Source organism: Festucalex cinctus, chromosome 19, assembly GCF_051991245.1.
Source record: "Festucalex cinctus isolate MCC-2025b chromosome 19, RoL_Fcin_1.0, whole genome shotgun sequence".
Taxonomy (NCBI): Eukaryota; Metazoa; Chordata; class Actinopteri; order Syngnathiformes; family Syngnathidae; genus Festucalex; species Festucalex cinctus.
The window spans coordinates 2,148,828-2,173,921 of record NC_135429.1 but is presented as its reverse complement, the minus strand read 5'-3'; the positions used below and the strand labels follow the sequence as shown (position 1 = coordinate 2,173,921).

The 25,094-nt window shown below is 38.1% G+C and overlaps 3 protein-coding genes, 1 long non-coding RNA gene and 3 other non-coding genes across 8 annotated transcripts; 2 read left to right on the top strand and 5 right to left on the bottom strand.

Annotated features, from left to right (window-relative positions):
- Window positions 1-345: 345 nt before the first annotated feature.
- Window positions 346-5,843, bottom strand: c19h6orf47 (chromosome 19 C6orf47 homolog). Its single transcript, XM_077506254.1, has 3 exons — window positions 5,587-5,843; window positions 4,157-5,346; window positions 346-1,673 (listed from the first exon to the last, which is right to left on the bottom strand). The coding sequence occupies exon 2, from the start codon at window positions 5,026-5,028 to the stop codon at window positions 4,165-4,167; it is 864 nt and encodes a 287-aa protein (XP_077362380.1). The 5' UTR covers window positions 5,029-5,346; window positions 5,587-5,843; the 3' UTR covers window positions 346-1,673; window positions 4,157-4,164.
- A 423-nt stretch (window positions 5,844-6,266) lies between these two features.
- On the bottom strand, window positions 6,267-7,983 carry LOC144007525 (uncharacterized). The gene is made up of 7 exons (XR_013280201.1): window positions 7,825-7,983; window positions 7,603-7,669; window positions 7,375-7,449; window positions 7,060-7,195; window positions 6,772-6,808; window positions 6,496-6,547; window positions 6,267-6,420 (listed from the first exon to the last, which is right to left on the bottom strand). It is a non-coding gene; the product is annotated as an uncharacterized LOC144007525 (long non-coding RNA).
- LOC144008207 (small nucleolar RNA SNORD52) lies at window positions 6,959-7,023 on the bottom strand. The gene has a single exon (XR_013280724.1). It is a non-coding gene; the product is annotated as a small nucleolar RNA SNORD52 (small nucleolar RNA).
- LOC144008206 (small nucleolar RNA SNORD52) lies at window positions 7,263-7,329 on the bottom strand. Its single transcript, XR_013280723.1, has one exon. It is a non-coding gene; the product is annotated as a small nucleolar RNA SNORD52 (small nucleolar RNA).
- Window positions 7,984-8,346: 363 nt separating the features above from the next.
- Window positions 8,347-19,037, top strand: sacm1la (SAC1 like phosphatidylinositide phosphatase a). Its single transcript, XM_077507253.1, has 20 exons — window positions 8,347-8,504; window positions 9,638-9,735; window positions 10,023-10,097; window positions 10,190-10,317; window positions 11,362-11,511; window positions 11,744-11,803; window positions 11,885-11,918; window positions 12,031-12,132; window positions 13,501-13,586; window positions 13,687-13,773; window positions 13,853-13,921; window positions 14,937-15,016; window positions 15,345-15,443; window positions 15,524-15,662; window positions 15,841-15,910; window positions 15,993-16,065; window positions 16,224-16,317; window positions 16,509-16,601; window positions 16,679-16,736; window positions 17,488-19,037. The coding sequence occupies exons 1-20, from the start codon at window positions 8,476-8,478 to the stop codon at window positions 17,622-17,624; spliced, it is 1,761 nt and encodes a 586-aa protein (XP_077363379.1). The 5' UTR covers window positions 8,347-8,475; the 3' UTR covers window positions 17,625-19,037.
- An 855-nt stretch (window positions 19,038-19,892) lies between these two features.
- On the top strand, window positions 19,893-24,333 carry LOC144007949 (tRNA selenocysteine 1-associated protein 1-like). 2 transcript variants are annotated; one of them, XM_077507942.1, is made up of 9 exons: window positions 19,893-20,073; window positions 21,036-21,133; window positions 21,199-21,313; window positions 21,386-21,435; window positions 21,522-21,653; window positions 22,493-22,609; window positions 23,480-23,708; window positions 23,789-23,819; window positions 23,900-24,333. In XM_077507942.1, the coding sequence occupies exons 1-9, from the start codon at window positions 20,050-20,052 to the stop codon at window positions 24,058-24,060; spliced, it is 957 nt and encodes a 318-aa protein (XP_077364068.1). In that variant the 5' UTR covers window positions 19,893-20,049; the 3' UTR covers window positions 24,061-24,333. The 2 variants fall into 2 exon arrangements, with proteins under 2 accessions (XP_077364068.1, XP_077364069.1); XM_077507943.1 differs by lacking the exon at window positions 21,036-21,133 and having other exon boundaries at window positions 19,896-20,073.
- Window positions 24,334-24,956: 623 nt separating this feature from the next.
- LOC144008217 (U11 spliceosomal RNA) lies at window positions 24,957-25,092 on the bottom strand. The gene has a single exon (XR_013280733.1). It is a non-coding gene; the product is annotated as a U11 spliceosomal RNA (small nuclear RNA).
- Window positions 25,093-25,094: the final 2 nt, after the last annotated feature.

The window sequence follows — 25,094 nt, the reverse complement described above, 5'->3', positions numbered from 1 at the left end:
CATTTCTATCTGTTTCCGTTTTGCAGCAATTAGCATTTAAGTTTCATCATTATTCACAAATCTGTTTAAGACTGTGGGGAATTTAGCTTGTTTGCAACATGGCCCTGATTGATCTCTTGTACTCCGCTGCCTCCCGCTGCTCGTTTCTGTAATTACTATCATTGTTTCACCCGTTCTCTGCAGTTCAGAGGCTGCATCAAAGCCTAGCATTAAAAAAAAAGACGTATAAATACGTCTTTGGGACTCAAAACATTTAAAATAGAACATGTTTATATGTTTTTTGGGAGAAAATGAGTTAAGTAAATCGATTTTACAACAACCAGACATTCCACCATCATAAGATGATCAAATTTGTAATCATCAAACTTTATTTCTACATTTGTATATTTTTGGCCTCTTTCAATTCATCTACACAAAATAAAATTTAACAACTCAAAAGTCTAACTCTTGTAATTGAAAGTTGACATTCATAAAAACAACATGCGACCGTCACGATGTGTGATACCATCACATTACTGAAGGCCACAATTGTCTGATGCAGTTTGTAAAAATAAAAACATGCATATTGGCAACTTGTTTTTAATTGTATTTCATTTAGCAAATACATTATGTCAGAAAGATGGATGTAAATTATTAGTAATTGCAAAAAACAGTAATGGCTTCAATCGGAAGACTGACAAATTATCCTGTCTTAAGCATTGAGCGTCAGTCTCTAGCTGGCTTGTAGTCATGCACTTATTAAATGATGCAACTTTAACTAATAAGAGTGTTTATTGACATAGAACGTAGTAGTAAAATTAGACCCTACTTTATGAACATCACAATCTCCATAGCTACTTCACTCTTTTTGATAAGGTATGAACGAACAGAACAATCGAAAAATGTTAGTTGAACAGATACAAAGTGGAGATCTGTAAGCGCACTTACAGACATCAAACGAGTGGTGACAAATGTTTACGAAGCGGTGATAAGTCACCCCGTTACATATTCAAATATTTGAACACAGGCAGGTTAGTGTCAAAATTGAGGGTGCTTATAGAAAAAAAAAAACTAGTGGAACGACGCCACTATGTGACATGGCGTCACCATTTGCCTGCTGTAAATACTGAAAAACTAATTGAAGCATTCAGAAAAATTTGCTTTGAAATGAGAACCCGGAACTCAACAGAGTATATTTGACTTTGGGGGTTCCACTTACATTTTAAAAGAAAACAAAAGCTGATTTGATTTGCTTGTTGACTTTGCAGGTCTTGGCTCAGAATAACTTTCCGTCTCCTTCCACAATACATTTGTGGTCTCCTGTATAGTGGCCCTTTGGTGCCCTTTGTGCACTATATCTTGTTTATGACACACACTGCAACACATGAAAAAATATACACAAATGAAAGCAGACCTAATTGCAACAACAAAAAAAAGTGTCTAACAAATCTTTGGCTGAAGAAGCATTTTCAGGAACATTCAACCTTCCCCTTAAGTAGTAGATGTGTCAACATTCTGACGACAACGCAAAGTTCACAAGGATGGTGTTGAAACTGACTCGAATAGGACTTGTGCAAGTCTGGAATAAAGGTGCAATACAATTTTAAAGCCCAACGGCTTTAGAGTGTGGTGAATGATGAAAATCCGCTGCCGTTGTTGTTGCTGCTGTGATGGTATCGGCAACATTACACCACCTGCGGAGGACAACAAACTGTTAAGTTGGAGACAACTGAGATTTAAGAATTTACCAGCACACTAAGACTACACTACAAGTACCATTATTTTTTAAATGGTGCTCTCTACTCTACTGGATGCTATGCCTCAATTAAACCGCAGGGTGTGTCATCCGCATACTAAAAACAAAACAACAAATAGTTCACACCAAATATTCAATTAATAAATTGTTACTAAAATAATAATATATTAATATTTACCACTGCGATTGGCTGGCAACCAGTCCAGGGTGTCCCCCGCCTACTGCCCAGAGCCAGCTGAGATAGGCGCCAGCACCCCCCGCGACCCTTGTGAGGAATAAGCGGCCAAGAAAATCGATGGATGGATGGATAATATTTACGGATAACTTTATTAAAGGCAGGGTCGTCCGTTTTCACTCAGGAAAATGCACTATATAAATAGAGGATGTATACGCATGAAGTCCTTCTCAATCTACACCTCTGGGCTTCTGTTAATGTGTGGTGGTGATTTTTTTTTTTTCCCTCTACCCACACCCCCCAGCCTGTATTTTGCCATTTTGTGTTTGTTTTGTCAACAGCGGGACGTTTCTGTAGACAGATAGTTGTTTACCCCTCCAGCCAATCGCAGAGCGGGGGGTGGTGGGGGGCGTGTCACTCACAGTAGGCAGGCGGGACGGGCGAATGTTACACAAACATTGACATTTGCAAGGATGAGATGGAAAATATTTTCAGAATTCTGAGTCAATAATTGCAAATGTAAATTTAAAAAGATTTTGAATTGCCTTAAAAGTGCAATGTCCGGTCTTTCATAAATGTTAAGAAAATACTTTTGAATTCATGTGACTAGTAAATTTCACGAAAACGGTAAAATACACAAAAAAATTGTTCTATAAAATTCTATTTCCTTATGAATTTATGGGGGGGAAAAAAAGATATTAAAATAATCAATTCATGGTTTTATGAATCGATATCAGGCTGGAAAAGGAAAATCGATTCGCTATCAATTATTCGATTTTTTAAGATTTTTTAAGCTGTAGACACAGTAAATATTCTAAATCCAAATAGACAAACAAACTATTGTAAACTCTTGCCCTAGATCCAAGAATCAATGGTCACAAAATAGAAACTGCATCTCGGGGGCGGCCATTTTGTCACTTGCTGTCGACTGAAAATGACATCGCAGTTGCTCAGGGATCAGGTAACGATCAATCACAGTTCACCTGCTTTCTGAAGCTGAAGTGATTGGTCGTTCCCTGAGCCGCGTTTAGACGAGTGGAAGGCACATACAACATATTGTAAGGGATTTTGGGGAGTTGACTTTCCCTTTAAATATAAAAAATAGGCTTAGAAAATTCTCTTTGTATCATTGGCACTTTCGACAGGTCTTTCCCTCACAACACAAACATTCCAGGGAAGTTTTTGGTGTGTTGTTGTTAGCGTTCCGCTGCCTACAGTTATGCCCTAAGAAGTACTGTACAGCCACATCCTGCAAGACAAGACTTGCTTAATGGAAAACACAAGACTATCTGCCTGAAAACTGTACACAGAAATGTCAATCCCCATTTTTATTACTTAATTGATTTATCATTGACGTGGTAAGTACATGTTTTTCCATTTCTAAGTTACAAAGCTTCTTAAGGGTAATTGACAGATTTCACCAGATGCAACACAGCTAGCTAGTCACACAAGTAAAATAACAAATTATATATTTGTTGGACAAAATTATTATTCTTTTTTTGATGTTCAAATATGACCACATGCCAGTTGCTTAAATGGTGCGCTTTTCATGTGTTTCAAAATAAAAGTCCCAAATTGGTTATTTCTTTTTGGTTGCACCACATGATTATAATGTGCCGAGCTCACTTTCATTTTGTGGTACACGACTTTACCCACACTGTCATAATTTGTAGTATCTGCCCAACATCGTTCTAAATTCGTGTACAAACAAATCACAAAGCGTTTGGATATGTGAAAAACTGTAATGCACCAATGAACAATCAGCGTTTTTGTCAGTGGTATGAGTTTGGTTTCACACTTCATTTTCAATGGTAATCTGACCTAAATAGCTCTCGAGACTGCCTTTCTGGTTGTCCTGTTCATACTTTGTCATGGATTGTGATGGAGGCTATGTCATAATTGCATTCCTGCTTGCCATGCCTCAAATCAATATTTAGAATTCTATTTTTACTTCTATAGTAGCCAGGGGCATTTTTTTTTATTTTTTTTTTAGCCACAGAGAAAACCAAGCATATACAGTAGTAAACATAATTAGAGCCAGCTAGTGTGACTATCTTGTATTTTAATAATTCTTAAGAAAACAGTGCCTGCTCAACTGTAGAGGTCCTGATTTGCAAATTACTGCATTTTTAATTAGGTCATAATATCAGCTTTGTCGTTTTGCTGCAAATATCCAGAAAAGGTCAAATATTTTTGTTGTTTCATGTCATCCAAACAGAAGTACCTGATAAATTTCCTAAACTTACCAAGAAGCTTAGCTTGTCTTCATTTTTCCACTTGTATAAAGCATTTCTTTACCATCTTCATCCGTCACTGCAGTTTCCCTGCTCTCCTCCTCCACTCGTGGCTTTTCTTCATCCAACCCAAGGAGCACACTCTTTTTCAGGCTGACAGAGATCACTAAGGCTTGCACAATGCCGTAGATAAACGCAAACTCAGGGAGATGTTCCTGGATCAGCCAGAGGAGTCCTGCCATCCCCACTGTGGACACGAAAAACATGGCCATGCCATGGAGCCAAAGCCTCAGTGGTCCCTGGATCCCCAAAATTTCCAAAATCAGTTTGACGGGAGGCGACACGATCCACAGGAATCCCACCACGAACAAGTCAAACAGGTGGCGGAGGAAGTTGAAGCAGATCTCATAGTGCTCAGGAAACAATTCCACATTCCAGCTGTGCACAAACAGACGAAAGGGGGACGTTAGCTGGGAATGTGGAGTCGGGGAAGGAGGAGGTGTTCCATAGTCTGAAAAGTCCCCATCGATATCCCGATCACCGCTCTTGATGTGCCGTTTTTGTTGCTCGAGTCCACTTGGCTGTGTTTTTCTTCCCCAGGGAAGAAAGGATGTTGGAAGATATTTATTCCACCATCTTGGAGCGCGCTCAACAGTTGTCTCCATCTCTTCCTTCCCTGCACATAGATCTTCGATTTCCATAGGTTGTAGCTTCTCCTGAGCTTCCCAGTACTCATCGTCTCCTGGACTATTTTGCTCTTTTTGTCGATCAAACCCTCTCGTCTGATTTTGTATCTCAAGTTTATCCAATGTAGCTTTGTCTGACGCTCCTCTGCTACCCCAGGAGCGCACCCACCCCCATGCTCGTCCTACCACAGCTGTCATGGTTCCTCCAGAAACTTTTTGCAGATCACTCCAACTGGGGAAAAAAAAATAAAAAATCCAGCTTTTTTTTGTCTTAAATTGTTTGGGCAGTTGTGGAACCTAAATTGGATAATCAAAGGAACTCCCAACAGTTACCCAAAATGATGGGGAAGCTCTGTATTCTACGCCCTTATGTGAAAGAGCATGCAGTATTCATTTATCACGACTCAGGTCTCCATAATACCGATTCCTCAACACTTGCTGTTCAGGTTCGTCAAATGCGGAAGTAAACAGCGGCCAGTTTCAATGTGTTGATACGACGTTTTTGGCGTCATGTACCTGTAAACGTAAGGAATTAAATGTTAAGTCTCGAAACGTACCTTCCACGTAGACAGTAAAGTCAGTGTCGCTAATGCTGCATATGCACACACATCTCGGTAACGTTAGGTCATTTGATAAGACTATTTCTGTCGACTATTATAAAACACCTTAGGTAAATGTCGGCCACGGAAAGTGGTACCATGCAAATACATCCAATACTTGTTTAAGTCGACAACTTATCTCAACATAAATGATCACCTTCATCGACGTTGGCCAGGGTGTCACTGCTAGCTCATATGGTAGTTAGCTTGAACTCCCCGAAACTCGACCCCGAGACAAGTCCAAAATTGGCGGTTGTGTGGTGTCGTGTCATGGCTTGACACGATATAGATTTGGAGAAAAGCAATTTCGTTTCAATACGGCATGTAGCAAGCAGAAGGCACTTGGCTGGGAAATTAAGGTAACGTGCATCACAAAACAAGAACAAAGGAGGGCGGAGTGGCGACTACCGGCTCGCCTTCAAAATAAAACTGTTGTTAAACCTGAGCTACTTTATGAATTAACTTTATGAAAAGGTTGTGCCTACCTTAATTTATTGCTCGCGTTACCTTAATCACGTTTACCTTTCTTTAGCAAATCAACTATTAATAGATCCACAGTGAATATACCTGAATTTGAAGTACATGCTGTTACTATAGTGTCCAAAAATATAAACACACAAAAAAAAAAAAATCATGCGAGGTTATTGTGAAGCTATAACAAATGCCGAATCACATTTTATGGGGCAGAATTGATCAAATTCTGTATTCATGATACATTACGTTAAAAACATGAAAATGTAAAACCTTAAGTTTGTTTCACGTTTTATTACATTAAAATATGAATCTTTTGTAAACATGCTAACTTATGTAAATTATAAACACACACACAACAAATCGTTACGATTCAGCTTCAATTTTATTGAGCAAAATGTAGACACACACTTATTAGACTGTACTTCAGCGTCATCAAGTTTACTGAACAAAATGCATTTAATAATAGACCAGATAAGATGGCAGCTTCAACAAAACACCTCAATGTTTGCTTCAGCACCTGCAAGACAGAATTTAAAGTTTCAGCAACTTAGAATTACTGAATGAACCAAAAAAAATAAAAAATAACACCAACCTTTTCAAAGCAGCTATAGTCTGAAAGCCATCAAATTGAGTGCCTCAATCAGCTGTATAGAAAAAACAACAACAAATTGATCAGTTTTGATTCAACATGAAATACCTTGTGGGTTAAAGTAAATCTTTCAATGGTCCAAGTGTCTCAGTGCGCTGCGAGTAAACTTCAGCTTTAAATCAGTAGAACCGAATATGAATCATCATAGAACATAGACCACATGCATGTTTTCGCACATTACGCAAGCACAAAATGTAAATTTAACCCAACTGTACTTACGACTGCAAGATTCAATATCCTTTCATTGAGTCAGGAGCTGCAAAACAAAATGGCGACAGCACAATCGTGACAAAATTCCACACCAAATGTCAAGACACTATTTTAGACGTTAGTAGCCCATTATGTGATCCCACGCTTCAACTTGGTACAGTAAAACAGAGCAGCACATTTAATGGACTAAAGAGTGTGGTCAGTGCACTGTGAAAATACATCAGGCGTTTCAGAGACTCTAGTCTATGAATCATCACTCCACATTTAGGAAGATTACTGTATTTTGTTTCAACATACCTTGCAGGGGAACCTGCCCCATTCATTACTCAATAGTAAAGGGGCAAATGTTCACTGACCCACTGCCCAGTGTACCCAAAATGGTTTGAGCTTTGATTAGCTGGTTTGGCAAACTCAACTGCAGGCCTTTTAACACCTGAAGAAGAAAAATGACAGTAAAAATGTGTTCATCCACACAAATTCTGCACAGTAAAATACATGCATGCTCAGTGCACTGTGAAATGCTTCATTGTATAATCAGAGACTCTAGTCTAGTGAATCATCATTGCAGCAATATAATGACATGTAACTCACAGAATATCGGTCAATACTCACAGTCAACACACGGCTGCATTACTCTATATGCACAGGATTTCCAACATGGTGGTAGTTATAGCTAGCAGAGTAAACCTGACAAACAAAAATGTCGAAGTTTTAAAATTGCATTTCGGCAAAAGCAAAGCACAGAAATGAAGACAATCAAGAGATTTTAAATCAACACTTCCAAACATGCAACAGATTAACTCGACACCGATGCAAGCATTCTGCAATGTTTTCACTTACTTTTGTCACCCATCTCCAAGCTGGTCTTTAATACACAAGCTTATGGTCATCAGGAATTCATTAAATTCTGAAATCGAATACATGAGAGTGGGGAAAATGACCAACGCTGCCCAAGTCGCGTCACACCACGTGCTTCACACAATTTCTCCATCAGAGCAACACGCGATAGCGCGGCTGCGATCATTTTGTCTAATGTTGGATTAACTGTCGATAATTAATTACCTTTCATTGTGTCTCTCTCACTCTCTCGAAAAACGAGTTTCGTGTCAAATGATGAAAGACTAAGTTTCATGTACCTCAACCACCACCCAGAAGAGAAAAGAGGCAGGAAGAACTGCTTTCGAAGCTTTAAGCGGGGTCCTTCCCAGTTTGAAATGGAAGGGCGACATCAGTGCCTGACAAAAACTCACAACAACAAAAATTCAGAAAATATAGGCACAAAAAAACTAACTGTAAATGAGAAAAAAAAACACTGAATTGCATTACTTGAGTTACAGAATTATTAATTGAAGGTAATGTTTGCGTTACCGAGTTGCTCGACTCCTTTTAAAGGAAATTAAAGACGAAAAAGGAAACTATTCGTCCTTAAAACTATTTTATTGTGACTTTTTTTTAAAAATATATATATACTGTAACGTTCCTCATTTCTGCCACAGCACAAATTCAGAGCTGCATACAGGCACTTTTTTTCGTTAGCTCATTTTTGGGGCGGTGGTGTATGCTAATAGTCACGCCTCCCCTGGTTGCCAGATTCCACGGACGAGCAGCAATTTAAACACCAAGATTTGTTCCCGGTTCAACATATCGGAGCTGGCAACACAAGCGCAGGCGCTGTCACTCTTGGCTTGCTTTGGTTAGGTCGACGGAGCGAAGATGGCGACCGCCTATGAGCGATACAATTTGTAAGTACATTACATTTAACTAAGTTTAATTTTTAAATGCCTTATGTCGACAAAGGTCTAACTGTAGCTGGGAAGCAAGTCGGTGTTAGCTACATTCTGGGCGGAAATTAGCTTTTAAACGTGGCGACTGGACAGCTAAAGTTCACCGAGTGACTCTTGTTACATCAGGAAGTACTAAAGTTTAAACTCCTTATTCATCATTAAAATTATAATTAGTGTGTACCAAGGCAAAATATCAAAGACTTGAACATGGCTTTTGTCTGTCTGTTCAGAGTACCCCCTGTGAGTATGATGCACGTCGTCAGACAAATGAATGTTTGTTCATTTATTCGTAGAAATGACTTAGTTACGGCACTTTTTGTTTTCCTTGTGGCAGTTGGACAGGTCTGGTTTTGTAGAACATCGATTGTCACATGGATGTGAAAGGGAAATATGAGTCAGAAACTGTATTCATATATGGCATCCCTTGGCCCCTCACCGTTTTTGTTACTCCACCATGTATGAGTTTTGACAAATCTTAGATTAGGTAGATACTTTGTTGTTCCCGTTGAAAAGTTTTACTTGATTTATCATTCCATGATTTAGTGAAGAATAGCTGATATGAAAAATGTCTTTATTACCTTTTGCTGGATTACTCAACTCCCCTTGTCTAACATATTTTTAGAGGTTTGAATTATGCATTTCTTTAAAAATGCATAGAAATGAATGAATGAATGATACCCTGAAAAAGAAACACAATACTGCTTTTTGAGCAAACATTGGTGTGACCTGTGTACACAGCATTAGTTTAGTTCAGATTACGACAGGGCAACAATAGGTTGTTTGTGCAACTTTCTCACTACAGTACATGCTAGCTTCAGTTCCGTTTGTTACTGTAGCTAAAAAACTGGTCACACTTTCCCATTGCAGGGATCTTGATCTGTGGGAAGCCATATTTATTATTATTTAAAATATTTTTTCTTTATAATTTCTTTACTTCCATCCATTTCACCCATAGCGGCTAAAGATACATATCAGAGCATGGACAACAAATGTGACATTAAATATGACACATTCAACTGTTAGTAATACAAACACGCCTATATGACATAACGTTCAAAGTATTTCGCTTCATATTCCCAATCTCTCTTCAGACACACCACCCCAGAAAAGTTTTTAATCGAAGCCTGTGATGAAGAGGTTGATGCTGTCCTGGCTATCGACAGGGTGTCAAATGAGATGACCCTCACAAGTAAGAAGGCTCTTACAGAAGCTGCATGAGACAACTGTGTGTTTCAAATCAAAACATCTTGAGTTATGAAATAACATTTTTTTTCTCTTGAAATTACTTAAAGATTGCTACTACTAACATCTGCTCTATTCAGTGCCTTTAAAAAACAGCTGTCAATTTTCTTTCTTTTTGAAAATGAATGGCTAGTATAATTATGTCTATCAGTGCTATTCTGATGCTCTCACAGTGAAGAGATTTTGAGATGCTTTTTATTTTTTTAAAGCATCTAATCTGTAGTGTATTTGCAGGTAAAAAGGATATCCCTGCCTCAGCAGTGACCAGGCCTATTTGTGGCATCATGGGAACTATTCGCCTGGTTGCTGGTAGGTATTACCAATATGTAGTCTTCTTTTATTGGAGCATTTTCAGTACATTGTTCTGTATGATGGATATTGCACCGACTGACTTTCCATAGGGATGTACCTAATCATCATCACAAGGAAGAGAAATGTGGGAAGCCTCCTGGGTCATGCAGTGTGGAAAGCCGTGGATTTTGATATCATCTCTTACAAGAAGACTATTTTGCATCTGTCAGAAATCCAGGTAAAAGAACCCATGCAAAAATGGGGAAACGTGAACAAGTCAGAAAGGTGGGGCTTGTAATCTAGAACAGTGATGTTGTAAGGCAGTAGTAATTTAAAAACTAAAGCAAAACAAACCTTGGCAGGACTTCAGAACTGCATTGAACTGAAGGTATTGTGGTGTTTTTGTTCTGTAGAACATTTTAAAGACGTATAAATTGTATTTGGGAAAATCGGTGGAGAAGTAAGGAAGTAACTGCATATCTTGCTCATATGCACTTTAAAAAGAAAAAAAAAGTAAAATGGGGGTTTAAGAGCACATCAAATGGTCACAATGCCAGATAACATATGGAGTCTGTGACCAGTGAAATGTTGACGTTTCACTGCTTTGCAAATTGGCTTAGCAGTCTTATCCTATTATCTCAACAGAGACACACAAAGCCCAGAAAGCATGCAACTCGTTCTAATACATTATTCACTGCGGTTGTTTAACCACAGCAATTACACTTAAGACCAGAATTTTACCTGAGCTTTGTGTATACCAAAAAATGGGCGGAAATTTCACACAGATGTGGAAGATGATCTACAAACCAGGTGCCCACGGGATTGTGTCTGCCTAATGGCAGGCGAATTTTACAGGAGAAAGGTGCATCATCAGCCTGTGGAGGTCTGCTTGCAGTCACTTATTAATGTTTTTGAGCGCTTCAATCTCCCATTGGACTTGAGCAAATCAGTTTCTTTTTACGCCATGTTCAGGAATGTGTGCCCTTTGTGTTCCAAATTTAGAGTGAGAAAAGCCGCTACATTTGCTGACAAATCAAATTGGTGTTCACAGCGGTGCCAATTACCCTTTTAGAAATCTGCCTGCTTGAGCATTTCTGCAAAATTACCAACACTCAGTCTATCCCCCCTCTGCGCAGTTAGACAGCTTGTCATAATAATAATAGTAATAACAACTAGCCTTCCTTGTGTTAGAACTTTTGACACTAACATTAGCTGTTAATACACAAGGGTATGCGATTTTGTCAACCCCTGTAAAAGATGTTGTTTTTCTGTCCTTTTCTAGTCTCAGGAGAATAAGACCTTCCTGTCCATGCTAAATAATGTGCTGACTACAGATGGTTTCTACTTCTGCACTGATTATGACCTGACACACACCCTTCAGCGACTGGCCAATACCAGCCCCGACTTCCAAGAGATGAGCCTGCTCGAGAGGGTAAGTGATCCAACAAATACTTCTATACAAAGTGAATTTGTTCTGTCTGTCTCCGTTTGTTTGTACCCGGTGATTGACTGGTGACCAGTATAGAAGAGAACCTCCTTGCCACTGCTAATAACAAGCGATTACCTTGTTAATCAAATGTAACCAAATTACACATTCATAGCTCAGAAACCAGAGCCGATTTATTAAAAAAACAAAGAATAAGTGTGTGGCTGATGTGTTTCAGGCAGATCAGAGGTTTGTGTGGAATGCAAATCTCCTCCGAGAGCTGGCAGCCCAGCCTGAGGTAACATGACTGTCAAACTCTCTTTCACTTAATAGCTCAGTCTTCACAATCTGCCTTAACTTCCAAATTAACTGCCCATAGCTGCACAGGTTTGCACTGCCTGTTGTACATGGCTGTATCCTTTTAACCACATATTTAACTGAAGATTGAGAGAGACTAAATGTTCATTTTTTTGGTGTGATTTAAGAAACACTTAACAGAATGGTTTCCTTGATCTGTTGGTCCAGTCATTGTTATGAAACCATGTCGTATCAACGGGAAGATCTTTGAATGGATCCTCATATCCCGAAGAAGCTGCTTCCGGGCTGGTGTCAGATACTATGTCAGAGGTGACAAAAACTGTCCAGTGTTTCAACCTTACATAAGTCTCATGCTATGAAATAAGTAAATTTTAGTGGAAGGTCTCCTCCTTCTCTGACCGAAATTCAAAGAAAATGCATGAACATCACTGGCAAATGCTAGTAAATACTATTACTATCTTGGTTCAACAGCTGTAAACAAGTAGGGACCCATTTCCAATGAAGTTGGGATGTTGTGTTAAATAAAAACAGAACACAATGATTTGCAAACCTATATTTTATTAAATATGCTTCAAAGACAAGATAGATAATGTTCAAAATGAAACTTATTGATTTTTAGCTAATAACCATTAACTTAGAATTTTATGGCTGCAATATGGTCCAAAAAACTGCGCCAGGTGGCAAAAAAGACAGAACGTTTAGGAATGCTCATCAAACACCAATTTGGAACATCCCACAGGTGAAGATGAGGCAAATTGAGAACAGGGTGTGCCATGATTGGGTATAAAAGGAGCTTCCCTGCATTGCTCAGTCATTCGCGAGAATAGATGGAGCGAGGTTCGCCTCTTTGTGAACAGTTGCATGAAAAAATACAGTTTAAGGACAATGTTCCTTAGCATACAATTGCAAATAATTTAAGTCATCATCTACGGTGCACAATATCATCAAAAAGTTCACAGAATCATGAGAAATCACTGCATGTAAGCGGCAAGGCCGAAAAGCAACATTAAATGCCCGTGACTTTCGATCCCTCAAGTGGCACTGCATCAAAAAATGCAATTTGGAAAGGGTATCACCACATGAGCGCAGGAATGCTTCAGAAAACCGTTACAGTTCAGTGCTACATCCATAAGTGCCATTATGGTAAAATTCACCAAGATGTTCAAATGCAATAAATAACACAATACTGTAGTTTTGTTTTGTTGTTTTTTTTTGTTTGGATATAAGTAAAATGTTTTTTATACTCTTACCACCTCAATTGTGAACACTATTACTGAGATGGAACTTCCGCCTGCAAGCACAAAAGGCTTTACACTCACATGACACTCAACCAAGGCTAAAAGTAGATTAGCTTTCGAACTCAAACACAAACAATGACAAATGGAAAGCCCCCGAAATGAATGAGATTGTTGGCTGAAATGTCTTATTTCACGGAATTGATCAATAAGCAAATTATTACAGCCGATTGCATATGTTACATCAAATGCAAAATATTGACTGATTCATGAAATGTCTATTATCACTTTAGAGTGCAGTAAACAAAGTAGATCTTTGGATAGTAATTTGGTTTTGATTAGATGCATTAAACTTAATTCAAATATTGTTTTACAATGAGAAGTAGAAAATTAGCATTTTTCTTTTCACACTAATTAAGTTTTTCTGTGCGTTACTCTCCAGGCATCGACTCAGAAGGCCATGCTGCTAACTTTGTTGAAACCGAGCAGATCGTTTTATATGAAGGAGCCAAAGCTTCCTTCGTGCAGGCAAGTATGACATCTGCTTTGACTTGCTTTTTAATGTCATTCATTGCGTGCATGTTTAAAAGTTGCCGGGTAATTTCAAAATGCTATTTTTGTCCCACAGACAAGAGGCTCTATGCCTTTTTACTGGAGTCAAAGGCCCAACCTTAAATACAAACCTAAACCTATCATCAGCAAAACAACCAGTCATGTAAGGACAGGCCTTCAGTAATTGTGTTGTTCGTGCAATTGAGAGAAATTCATACTAACCACTTGGAAACGTGTTTCAGTTGGATGGTTTCCAGAGGCATTTTGACTCTCAGCTCCTAATCTATGGGAAACAAACCCTTCTTAACCTGGTGAGTCAACCTTCCAAATTAATTGCCAAAGGTCAACTCATATCAAGTCAACCATGATGTAATTCCAGACGTCAGCTAAGCTCTGTTCAGCGTGTATTGACATGCTGCATGGTGTTACTTATTTATTCATTCATTCTTGGCTTTCTGATTGTGAGTCGCACGGTTTTAAGCTACAACCCAATCAGCAATGATCATTTGAAAATGATCAATTTACGGATTTGTGATTCAAACATGAGAAAGCTAAGTAAATATTACTTACCAGTTGATACTGATGTGAATTTCATATCTTAAAGTCTTGAAAAAAAAACCAAAATGCTTTTCTTGAGGCGCATACCCTCTCCATAATAGTAGTCCGAAAAGCAATGAAACCACATCATGTCTGGTATCAACAGAAAGCTTGGGGTTCTCTGCAGCCCGGGATTTACATTAAATCTATGACATCATGTTTATGATTATGAGCAAACAAAATGTTGTAAAACAATCCCTCATGTAAACAAACTGTCCTTGTTGCTTGGCTGACTTTGAAAGGCTGCTTGTGATTGGTCAGAATTACTTCACACATTATGTCTGAAAATCCCGTGCCATATCTTTTTCTCAAAATAATTGAGAATTTACGAAATTAATGAAAAATGAAATGGAAGAAAATATTTTTTTATGCAAGTTGCTGCTGGTATATGTGTAAGGAAACTTATAATTATAAAGGTCATGTTCTGTAAAATAAGTGCTTTTAATTTATCTAGTATGTGTTGCAAAGGAGTACATACATATTACTGATCACGATTTTCTGTGTTCTCCAGCTACTTAGTTCCTGGTCTTAAAATTGATAATATGTCACCAAGTACAGAACTGCCTGGTTTTCACTGTCTGAATAAATACCATTGGAAATTTGTATATATCACAATTTCATAAATTTTACCCCAGTGATCTTGTTTGAGCTGGAAGGTCTTAAGGTAGGTATTAAAAAAATATATATATGAAAGTAATATTTTGTATATATTATGTACTGTTTTTCCAGGTAAATCAGAAAGGCTCCGAAAAGCCTCTTGAACAGGCATTTGCCAAAATGGTGGCGGGTATGAATAATGGTATGCTCAAGTAAGTGGTATGGTACTCATTTTCCTTTTTTCTTTTTTCTTTTTTTTTTTTTCTTGTTTTTTTTTGTTTTGTTTTTAAAGCTAGTTAAAATTGGAAGTATTATGTGGGAGTTGTTTGGTGGCAAAAAAAAGTGCGGCGAATAAAAATCACAATAACGTGGGAATCAATTACTTAATTTTCATCACTTTGCAACACATTTGTTTACTACTGGATACGCCAGTGTTTCTTAGCCCGTGTTCGCTCGAATTCCAGGGGTTCGGGGTCAGTCTCAGGGATTCGTATCTGAGTGATCGCTTCCTATTCAGAACATTTTGTTCTTCATCCTCAGTTATATAGCTTTTGACTTCCACAAAGAATGTAGCCACATGAGATGGGATCGTCTCCAGATCTTGGTGGATACTGTAGCTGAGACACAAGATGAATACAGGTATTTCACACAGCAACTATATGAAAGTGTTTAAGGTGCGTAATGTGGATATACCACAAACCTTTTCACTCTCTGTGCAGTTACTTCATGGTAAATCTGGACGGAAAGGTGCTAGCCCAGCAGAAAGGTGTCTTCCGCAGTAACTGTATGGACTGCTTGGACAGAACCAATGTCATCCAGAGCCTTTTGGCACGGCGTTCCTTGCAGTCTCAGCTCCAGGTAATCGTGTACTGAGCAAAAGCTTGTTACTCATTCACTGCCTTTGACAAGTATACTTGTCAAAATAAAAATAAATAAAAATATACTTGTCTAAAAAATACAATTGACAAGTATACTTGTCAAAGGCAGTGAATGAGTTACATGAGGTTGACAATGTGTATCTGCTTGCATCGTTCAGAGAATGGGTGTTCTGAATGTTGGGCAGCGTCTTGAAGAACAGGCTGACTTTGAGAAGATCTACAAAAATGGTAACGCGGTGCTAACATTTGCGTGTCAGCATGACACGTGTGACGTGAGCATACCCTCACATCTTTTGTGCTTTCTAATCAGCATGGGCTGACAATGCCAATGCATGTGCTGTGCAGTACGCGGGAACTGGTGCATTAAAAACAGACTTCACAAGGTACAGTAACACTCATGTTTCACGTATCAAGTGACTACTAACATGGGGTTTTCTATGTTGACAATTCTTAAATTATTCTTTTAGCTCCTCTTTGACAGAAGTGTGTTTTTGTTTTTTGTTTTTTTTTTTCCTTTTCCTCCCCCCCCCCCTCCACTCAGGACAGGGAAAAGAACCCACTGGGGATTGTTGATGGATGGTTGGAACTCCATGATCCGCTATTACAAAAACAACTTCTCTGATGGCTTCCGACAAGTATGTCACCATAGAAAACACTTGCAGTGCTAAAAATAAATAGTAAATATTTGTATCTTGGCCAACAAGTCATTGCTACCTAACAAATGATTGATATTGGATCAGAAGTAAATGAACGGTTGCCAAGTTTTTTTTTATTTTTATATATATATATATATATATATGTATATGTATGTATGTTCTTCTTTCAGGATTCAATTGACTTGTTTCTGGGTAATTTTACCATTGATGAATCAGATGGGTCCGGCCCTCTTCGGGTGCAGAAAGACTGGAAGTTCCTCACGGTCAGTTGATCAATACGTTTGACAATTTGCAGCACAAGGAGTCAACTTCGATGTAATCGTTGAATCCTGTTTTACAGCTGCCTATAATCATGTTGGTGGCATTCTCAATGTGCATTGTATGTTTCCTCATGGCTGGTAAGTTCTTTACTTCTGTTGAATCTGTGCGATTTTTTTATTTATTTTTTTATTTTTTTATTTTAAGTGAATCACCCAAAAAAATGGTGCCACATTTTTTCCCCCCCACTTGGCTCCTCCCTGTACAATCTACAATTCATGGTTAATATGGAGTGAAATAGTTTTTGCTTGATCATCGTATATTTATAGTCTATAAAAAAAGACATGAGAATAAACTCACGAACAAATGGTGCTAAAATAAATATACTTATTGGTGGATGTATCAATAATAATAGTTGAAGTGGGTGACATCCAATGGTAGATATCAGTAGTAAGCCATGGGAGGTTAAATATTAAGAATATACACGGTGCTTTTGTTTGAAGAAGGTCTTGTATGACATTCCATTAACATTAGCTCTTATTACCAACCACACCCTCATGTCAGTTATAAATTGTTGCATTTCCTGTTTGACAATGAGCAAACGCACTGGAATTAGGATTTTTAAAAAAGAAAGGTACAAGTGACAGTATTTTTCTCCCAAACTCAAATCCATATGTTGTAATCAGGTGTTTAACTCATTCACTCCCAGCCATTTTCACAGAAGCAATCCCCTTCACTCCTGTTTTACTGGATTTTGACAGATTTTTTTGCCAGAAGATTTGACAGTTTATGTATTGAAAGCACTGTGCTCTCTGTGTGTGTTACTTAATCATGCACAAATGCATCCCAAACCACACAATGATATTCATTTCAGCTTTCTTGTCCTTTCAGGTGACACATGGACGGAGACGTTTGCTTATGTGATGTTTTGGGGCGCTTGCAGTGCCATTACAGCCACCATCATCCTCTTTAATGGGCAAGACTTCGTGGATGCTCCTAAACTTGTTCACAAAGAGAAGATGGACTGAGTGAGTTGTGTCTGCGAAGGTGCATGATAATCACACCAAGATACCGTCAACATTATCCACATATGAAGACTATATTGTCTGATGTGTTCATACTTCCCTTACGATGTTTCTTACTGTGTTGCACAGCCTAAAATTTGGATTTTGGCAAATCTGTTCCCAAAATGTATATGGTCAAAAACGTTCTGTTTTGATCGGGCTGTAACTTTCAACAGATTTTCCTCACTGCGAAACACTTTTTGTTGTGTGGAAACAAACAAAAGTACTGCCTATATTTTTCAAACGCCTTTTTTTTTTTTTTTTTTTTTTTGTCTGTGTGTTTGTACTTCAGGATTATTCAGTCTCTATTGTCATTTTCTGTATGCAATGAATTTAAACTATTCGCACAGGATTGGGTCCAAGCCTGAGAATTAATAAATTAGGTTTTGCCAAGTTCACCTCTTACTGCTTATTGAACTACTGCCCCTATTAAGCAAACATTTATTCGCAATGGCTTCTAAGACCAATTGAAATATTTCATTAAGAAGCTCAATCATTTAGTTTACAGTTTGCTTTTAGCACACTACTAAATGTAATATTTGTATCAACTTTTACATGATATACTATCAAATATTACTCATTAAGCTGTCAGAAGTAGTTTGACTTTGACTTGTAAAACTGCCCCATTTATCACAAAGCCATTAATCATGATTTTAATTTCTCTGTGTGGTACGGAGATACTGTGCAGTCTTTGAAATATTGCCATCAGTTTATTCATATTTCTAATTTTAACTGTTTTTTTGTTATTCTTGTTTTGTGCACAGTTGTGTATGTTTGCACATAAAAGGTCATGATTTGTGAACAACATATTTTTGGAAGAAGGTACTCAATTGCGTATTCCCTTCACTTCATATCTTATATGAATATGGAGTCAATGTGTTATTAACACAAATAATAGAGGGACTTATTTGTCCATTATAATTTGCACAGACAACTTGATGTTTAAACTCAATAGAAAGTATCTGTATATCTTTTCGACACATTTTGCAAATATGATGGACTTGTTTTTTGGGGTCTTTGTGTGACTTAGGGTCCTATAACTGTCCTATAATGTGTTTTGTGTTGTAATTATATCGAGATATATATATCTATACATTGGTAATATTTTTTTGTGTACAGCATTAATATAGATTGAAGGTTATATGATCATGTCTTGCAAATTTGTCAACAGTGGAGCAAGTGAATTAAAAATGTCAACTTGGTCATTCGTGGGAAATTTATGGTATCACAAATCTCACTGCATTTATAATACATTACATTTTGGATCCAGTCAGATGAATTTTGATTTTTCCTCAGCAGTCATCACTATTATCACATTCAGTTAAGCCTTCATCACCTTGTTTATAATGTATATTTGACAATAAACTGTGAACTGACTTCCTTTGTAGTGCACTTCTGTTTTCAAAGTCTACTTCTGGTAGTGTACTTTACTTCTGTGTCCGCGCTATTACCCTGCATGTACTGACTGCATTTAAGGAATACGTAAGAAAGGGTGGTCCTTTATTTTATGTTATTTTATTTTTTTATTTATTTTATTTTTTTGAACAAAGATGTTATGTGTGATACCAAGATCAGGCAATTCAATTTACAGGTTCTGCAAGAGATATGCAACATTGAAGTAAAATGAAATTATATAATAATAAAAATAAAGAGAGGCGGGAAATCAATTACATTTAGATATCCATAGGTGTTTTTTTTCCCCCCCAATATTATTGCATGAATAACAATTATGGGATGACATTTATTTCTTATCAAGTTAAGTTACCTAAAGTGTCAATCTATCAGAAAGTATTTGAATAAAGGGGTTGAATTTCTAAATTTACATTTGTGAATATGAAATTCTCCCAATAAAACATACAGATTAACAATAATCTATTTTTATTTTCTCATCAGCATGCTCTGCTTAAGCCTGATAACACACCTGTTATCGAGGACTGAATTTGGACACCACAGGTTTAGAGTCTTATTTGTCGATTTGATAAAAGGGAATTGTATTGCTATGTGTAAGGAAGGCAAAACTAAACGGTAAATCAGACACAATATTCAATTACACCAGCAATTTTACATAATGAGGGGCAGACTTCCTTGAACTAATTTCAAAATAACTTAAATTTCAATCATTAACAATTTCTTGTGATTTCTACAGGAGATTGCTGCTATGGCAGTTATCCAGTTATGTATACAGATCCGTGGTCTTTATGTTCGTCCACAGTAGGTGGCGGTACCGCGAGATATGATCAGCCAGTAATTTACGAGAAGAAGAGGAAGAAGACACAGACACTGCTAGCTAGAACGTCCGCGCCTTCTAGCTGGCATGCGGAAGTTAATCAGTTTATTTCGAGCTTAATGTGTAAACTCCAGTTCTAAAATCCACATCGTTGACTGCACCATGAGTACATTATGGATGGGAAACGTAAGATCGTTTTCAAATTGTGAAAAATGTTGAACTGCGGCGTGGTGATCATTTTAGCTAGTCTCAATACGTTGAGTGAGGATGCACGATAGTTATAACGGCTAAAACAAAACAAAAAAAGCGCTGTTTAAACGATTTACTTTACCCCACTCTGGTATGAATACGTGATAATAGGAAGTCTTGATATCCTTGTAATGTAAATAATTATTTCACGTTATCGCCGCTAACAACGTTACGCTTCAATTAAAACCGCTTCAACCACATGGCTTCACTCCTGTGCAATGTAATGCAACTGCGAATTGTGCCCCTTAATTACTGTAGCTTTAAAGGGTTACATACATTTTAGAAACGTATCCATATCCACCACTAATGGATAATTTCAAGCTCATGACACAAGTCAAAATGGTGGTCTTACTCGGTGAAAGGAACATCTGCCCTCATTGAAAAGCATTCGACTTTGGCTTGTTGGAATTTGTAAAATGTGATAAAATGTTATTTGACTACTATAACAATCTACCTGACTTGTATGATAGTCACATGCAAAAGTAATATAATATGCAGTATGTTTTCGTGTAAAATGAGTTGCATTGCGGAAATATAAAAAACGCCCGGATTTGTCCATGATATTTCAAACTGGAATCATAATCAGGGTTTGGATCCCCTTGAAAAAGGGCTCACCTTCTTCCATGCAGCAACTTAAAATATGTACTGGTTTTTTTTAGGGTCAGTTTTAGTCACAAGGTTTAATGATTTGTATTTATGTATTTATTTTTTTAGTCATGGTGCCTCTTAAACATTGTTAGGTTAAAAAAAAATACAAATGTGGACGGCACTTTTTTATTGAATGTCATTAGCCAATCTCTAAACATTACACCACATAAATACTGAGTCCTCATTTTGATAACGTGGCCTTAGCATTAAAATGCTCGCAATCTGAATACTGTTTCCATGCTGCTCTGTAGCTGGATTCTTATATGGACGAGAAGTTCATCACCAGAGCTTTTTCTACCATGGGTGAGCAGGCAGTCAGTGTTCGGATCATACGCAGCAAGGTTCCAGGGTGAGAGTTTAAACTTTGCGAAGTTTTTGTCGCTGTACCTGTGATTCTGATTTATCTTTTGACAGTGTGCCGTCATCCAGCAGTGCCTTGGGTTATTGTTTTGTGGAAATGGCCGATGAGGCCACAGCTGAGAGGTGTCTTCGTAAAATCAATGGGAAATCCCTACCAGGAGCCAGCCCGGTATGAAGAATTAACGGGAAGTTTGTCATTATTATTTCTGGTCGGGTGACACATTCAATTTTATTCCTACAGCCTACAAGATTCAAGTTAAATCGAGCCACCTTTGGGAAACAAGAAACAGGGTAACTGTACATGAGGCCCTCTATAACTTATTTTAATGTCGGCGCATTGTGTGTTCTCAGAATTGATCCAGTTTCATCTTTTGTAGTCAGATGTACTCTTTGTTCGTGGGAGATCTTACTCCAGAGGTAGATGATGGGATGCTGTACGAGTTCTTCTACAATCGATTCCCTTCCTGTCGGGGAGGAAAAGTCGTGCTGGACAGCATGGGAAACTCCAAGTACGTTTTCATTTTGTCGCTGCTCAATATGGAGATAACCAGTAGAAGAAAAAAAAGAAATTACACAGGGGGGGGGGGGGGGGGGGGTTAAGATTAAAGTGCTATTAATAATAAAAAAAAAAGGGGGGGGAACATTAAATAATAAGTGAGACACGTGTTATTTTAGACTTGTTGGAGATATTGAACCCTATCGGTTTCCTAAGGAAGTATTCTGTAGTTTTGCTAGATCGCTAGCTAGTCTTGCTGGACTAGAATTGGCTCAACTTGGCATTGCGAATCATTCACTTAGTACGGTGACTCCCGTCACTCAACTCTCTATTTATAGAGCACTCTCAAAGAGCCACCGCTGTTTTTTTGTTGTTGTTTTTTTTACGATGGAACCCTGTAACAGCAGATACAATGAAAACAGCAGAGGCCCCATAATTGAGCCCTGTGGAACACCCAGTACTTTTTTTTTTTTTTGCCCGACATAGTTTGAAGTGATTACAATAATGAAGCAAATACGATTTACCGGCATCAAAGCAGTAAAAGTCGACTACTGAGCATACCGAATTCCCTGCAACACAGGTCGAATCCCTGTAGTTCGATCGAACCACTGGTTCAGACACTATTGCAACCAGTGTCACAAAATAATAAAATAATTCACACTTGTGACCAAAACCATGTGGTATTTCATTTTTGGAAGTGAGGTATTATGGCACCGGTATATGGAGAACATTCCCGAAATATGACAATTAAGAAACTTGTTTTTGTTGCCTTGCACTGATTCGTAATTTTCTAAGTTTCTGAATCTAAATGTAAACTCATTGACTCTACATTGAGATTCTGTTTTGCTGTAGGGGTTGTGGCTTTGTTCAGTTTCCGGACGAGCGCCTGCAGAAGCGTGCACTGGATGAGTGTCAAGGAGCTGTGGGACTGGGTAGCAAACCCCTGCGACTGAGCTTAGCAGCTAGCAAGTGAGTTTGTTTAAAAGGATATTCACATGACATCATCGTGGAACGACAACACAAGTTTGGCAACTCAAACGAAGTGAATTTGCGCAGATTGTCTTATTACTAGCATCCTACGTATGTTGTTCAGATTTTTATTCTGCTCAACTTTCTGCCGAGAAACAACTCCCATTTCCGATTTACACCATTCAAATATCAACTTGCTGAAAAAAATTCATGCCTTCTGGGGTATTCATCGCCTGATTCCACATTACTTAGAGTACTCGCACAATTTAATGTTAATTTTGAACTTTTTACCACTTTCCACGCCCACTGATCATCATTACACATTTCACATATTTTATCTTTCAATTTACTTCATAAGCATTCAGCTTAACATGAACTCTTTTACTGCCACGTTATAAAAAAAAACTTTAATATGACAAAGGCTTTGATCGTTCACGTCATCCTGGAACGCGTTCCATTTCATCAGATTCCGTCACGTTTCATTTTAATTTCACACACCGGCAGCCCATTGAAAAGAGATACAATGTTGCCATCTGCTGACCATAGTTATTGAGTGTTTTTGATTCCACAACCCATTGACCAGGCAGCACTGCACTTAGACGTTAGACTGCCCATTGATTTAAAAAAAAAAAAATGTAGTTGACGTGATTTAACTAATCGCTATTAAACGTTTTTTGGCTATCAACTTTCAGCATTCCCGCGCAATTTCTCTAGAAATTGCACTTAGTCCTAGTTGAATGATATGATTTGCAGCAAAACACGACACTCCCTTACATAATGTCATGCAAGCTTTAATATTAACAAACGTCTGAAACCTCCTGATGCCAAAATATCCTATCCAGTTCCCTATGTCATTCTCTCCGCATGCAGTTTAAGGAACAGGCCGACACAGCCCGAAACCAAAGCATGGCCAACAAGCACCACCTACACGTCAACCTACGACCAGTACAGCCAGTACCACCAACAGCAGCAGCAGCAGCAGCAACAGCAGCAGGCGGCGTATCCCAACTATTACTCCACCTGGGGCTACGATCAGACTGCAGCAACGTACGGCTACACGTATCCACAGTATGATTACTCGCAGTATGCCCAGTCGCAGGTGAGCTCTCATTTCCGTTTTGGACAGCAATATCCATCTTTTGGAAGTAGAAATGATGACGTCATATTTTCTTTATTTAGGAACTTGATATTCAGGATGATGGACTTGAAGGTTGGATTTTTTGCACATTGAGCAGTCAAAATGATTGAATTACAAGGGTGTGTTTCAGTCAGCGACTGTCTGTGTTGCAGATCCATCAGCAGAGCTGGATGTGGTGGAAACAAACAAGCGCTTCATACAGAACAGTGAAGAACTGTACGACGCTCTGATAGACTGTCAGTGGAAATCGGCAGAATTCTCATCAGAACAGGACCAAGTGATGTTCAGCATACCAGACCCGCTTAGCTATTAAACCTGGATGCATTTGCTTCATGAGGTTTTATTTACTGACTTTGACATTACGGACTATTCTTTGAACAAGGAAAGTATTTTGCCATACTTTTAAAGATACGAGTGAAACTAGCGAGGCAGACCATTTTGTTAGGACAAATTCAAATGTTTTTTTTGTTTGTTTGTTTTTTTCAAACTCTTTATTGGTATTTTGCTTCCGAGGTTTTGATGACCAAATCTTGGCTTGTCATGTTAAAATAAACTGAAAAATAAACTTCTGCTGCATGTGTTTTTATGTTTGTGCTCATTAAATTTTTAATTGAGTCTCTTTTAAGACTGCAGTGTTAAACATGGAATTCACCACAGCGCTTTTCTTTCAGAATCCCTTTTTTTTTTTATGGCACACTACAGCCACACACACACAAAAAAAATTGAATAATAAACTCTACTGGAACAAACAATACAAAACAAAAAAAATATATGCAATAAGCAAAAAAATTAAAGGACAAATCACCAATTACGATTTGTTGCGTTGGCAACGCTTTATTTCCGAGACCCCAGCCAGCTTGCTGGACTATTTTCCTCTCGTCCAACGCCGAACCAGAACTGGTCTCACCGAACGCTGTCAGGGGTAAGTCAGTGCTGATCGCACACACGGGAGGTGAGGATCAAATTGAGATTCATGTTAAAAAAGCCGAACGATCCCTTTAACATGGCTTCCTTTGAAATACTTTAAAAAAATATATATATATCGTAGTATGAAGCTTAACGTTAACAGAATTTGTTGTACGGTGGCAGGGTGCCGGTAATGTACGGTAAATATAAACGGGCGACTGCTTAAATTGAGTCAGTAACGTGAACGCTACTATACTCGTCGCTATATTAGCGTCTGATTTTGTGTTATTTTTTACAAGTTGACGGGACACCGGATCAATCGGATACCAGTTTTCCCTATTGTAAAAATTGTGCTTCCGAAATCTCTTGATTTAGATTCCGCGAATAGCGCCCAATTAAGGTTACTATCCGAAACACTGACGTTGTTGAAGCCCTTTTACT

Excerpts from the sequence above, each read along its gene's own strand:
- c19h6orf47 (XM_077506254.1), bottom strand. The coding sequence starts at position 5,028 with ATGACAGCTGTGGTAGGACGAGCATGGGGGTGGGTGCGCTCCTGGGGT.
- sacm1la (XM_077507253.1), top strand. The coding sequence starts at position 8,476 with ATGGCGACCGCCTATGAGCGATACAATTT. Across the intron at positions 13,774-13,852 it reads TCAGCAAAACAACCAGTCAT|TTGGATGGTTTCCAGAGGCA; the intron begins GTAAGGACAGGC and ends AACGTGTTTCAG. Across the intron at positions 15,017-15,344 it reads ATGAATAATGGTATGCTCAA|TTATATAGCTTTTGACTTCC; the intron begins GTAAGTGGTATG and ends CTTCATCCTCAG.
- LOC144007949 (XM_077507942.1), top strand. The coding sequence starts at position 20,050 with ATGAGTACATTATGGATGGGAAAC. Across the intron at positions 21,436-21,521 it reads TTTGGGAAACAAGAAACAGG|TCAGATGTACTCTTTGTTCG; the intron begins GTAACTGTACAT and ends CATCTTTTGTAG. Across the intron at positions 23,820-23,899 it reads TCAGGATGATGGACTTGAAG|ATCCATCAGCAGAGCTGGAT; the intron begins GTTGGATTTTTT and ends TCTGTGTTGCAG.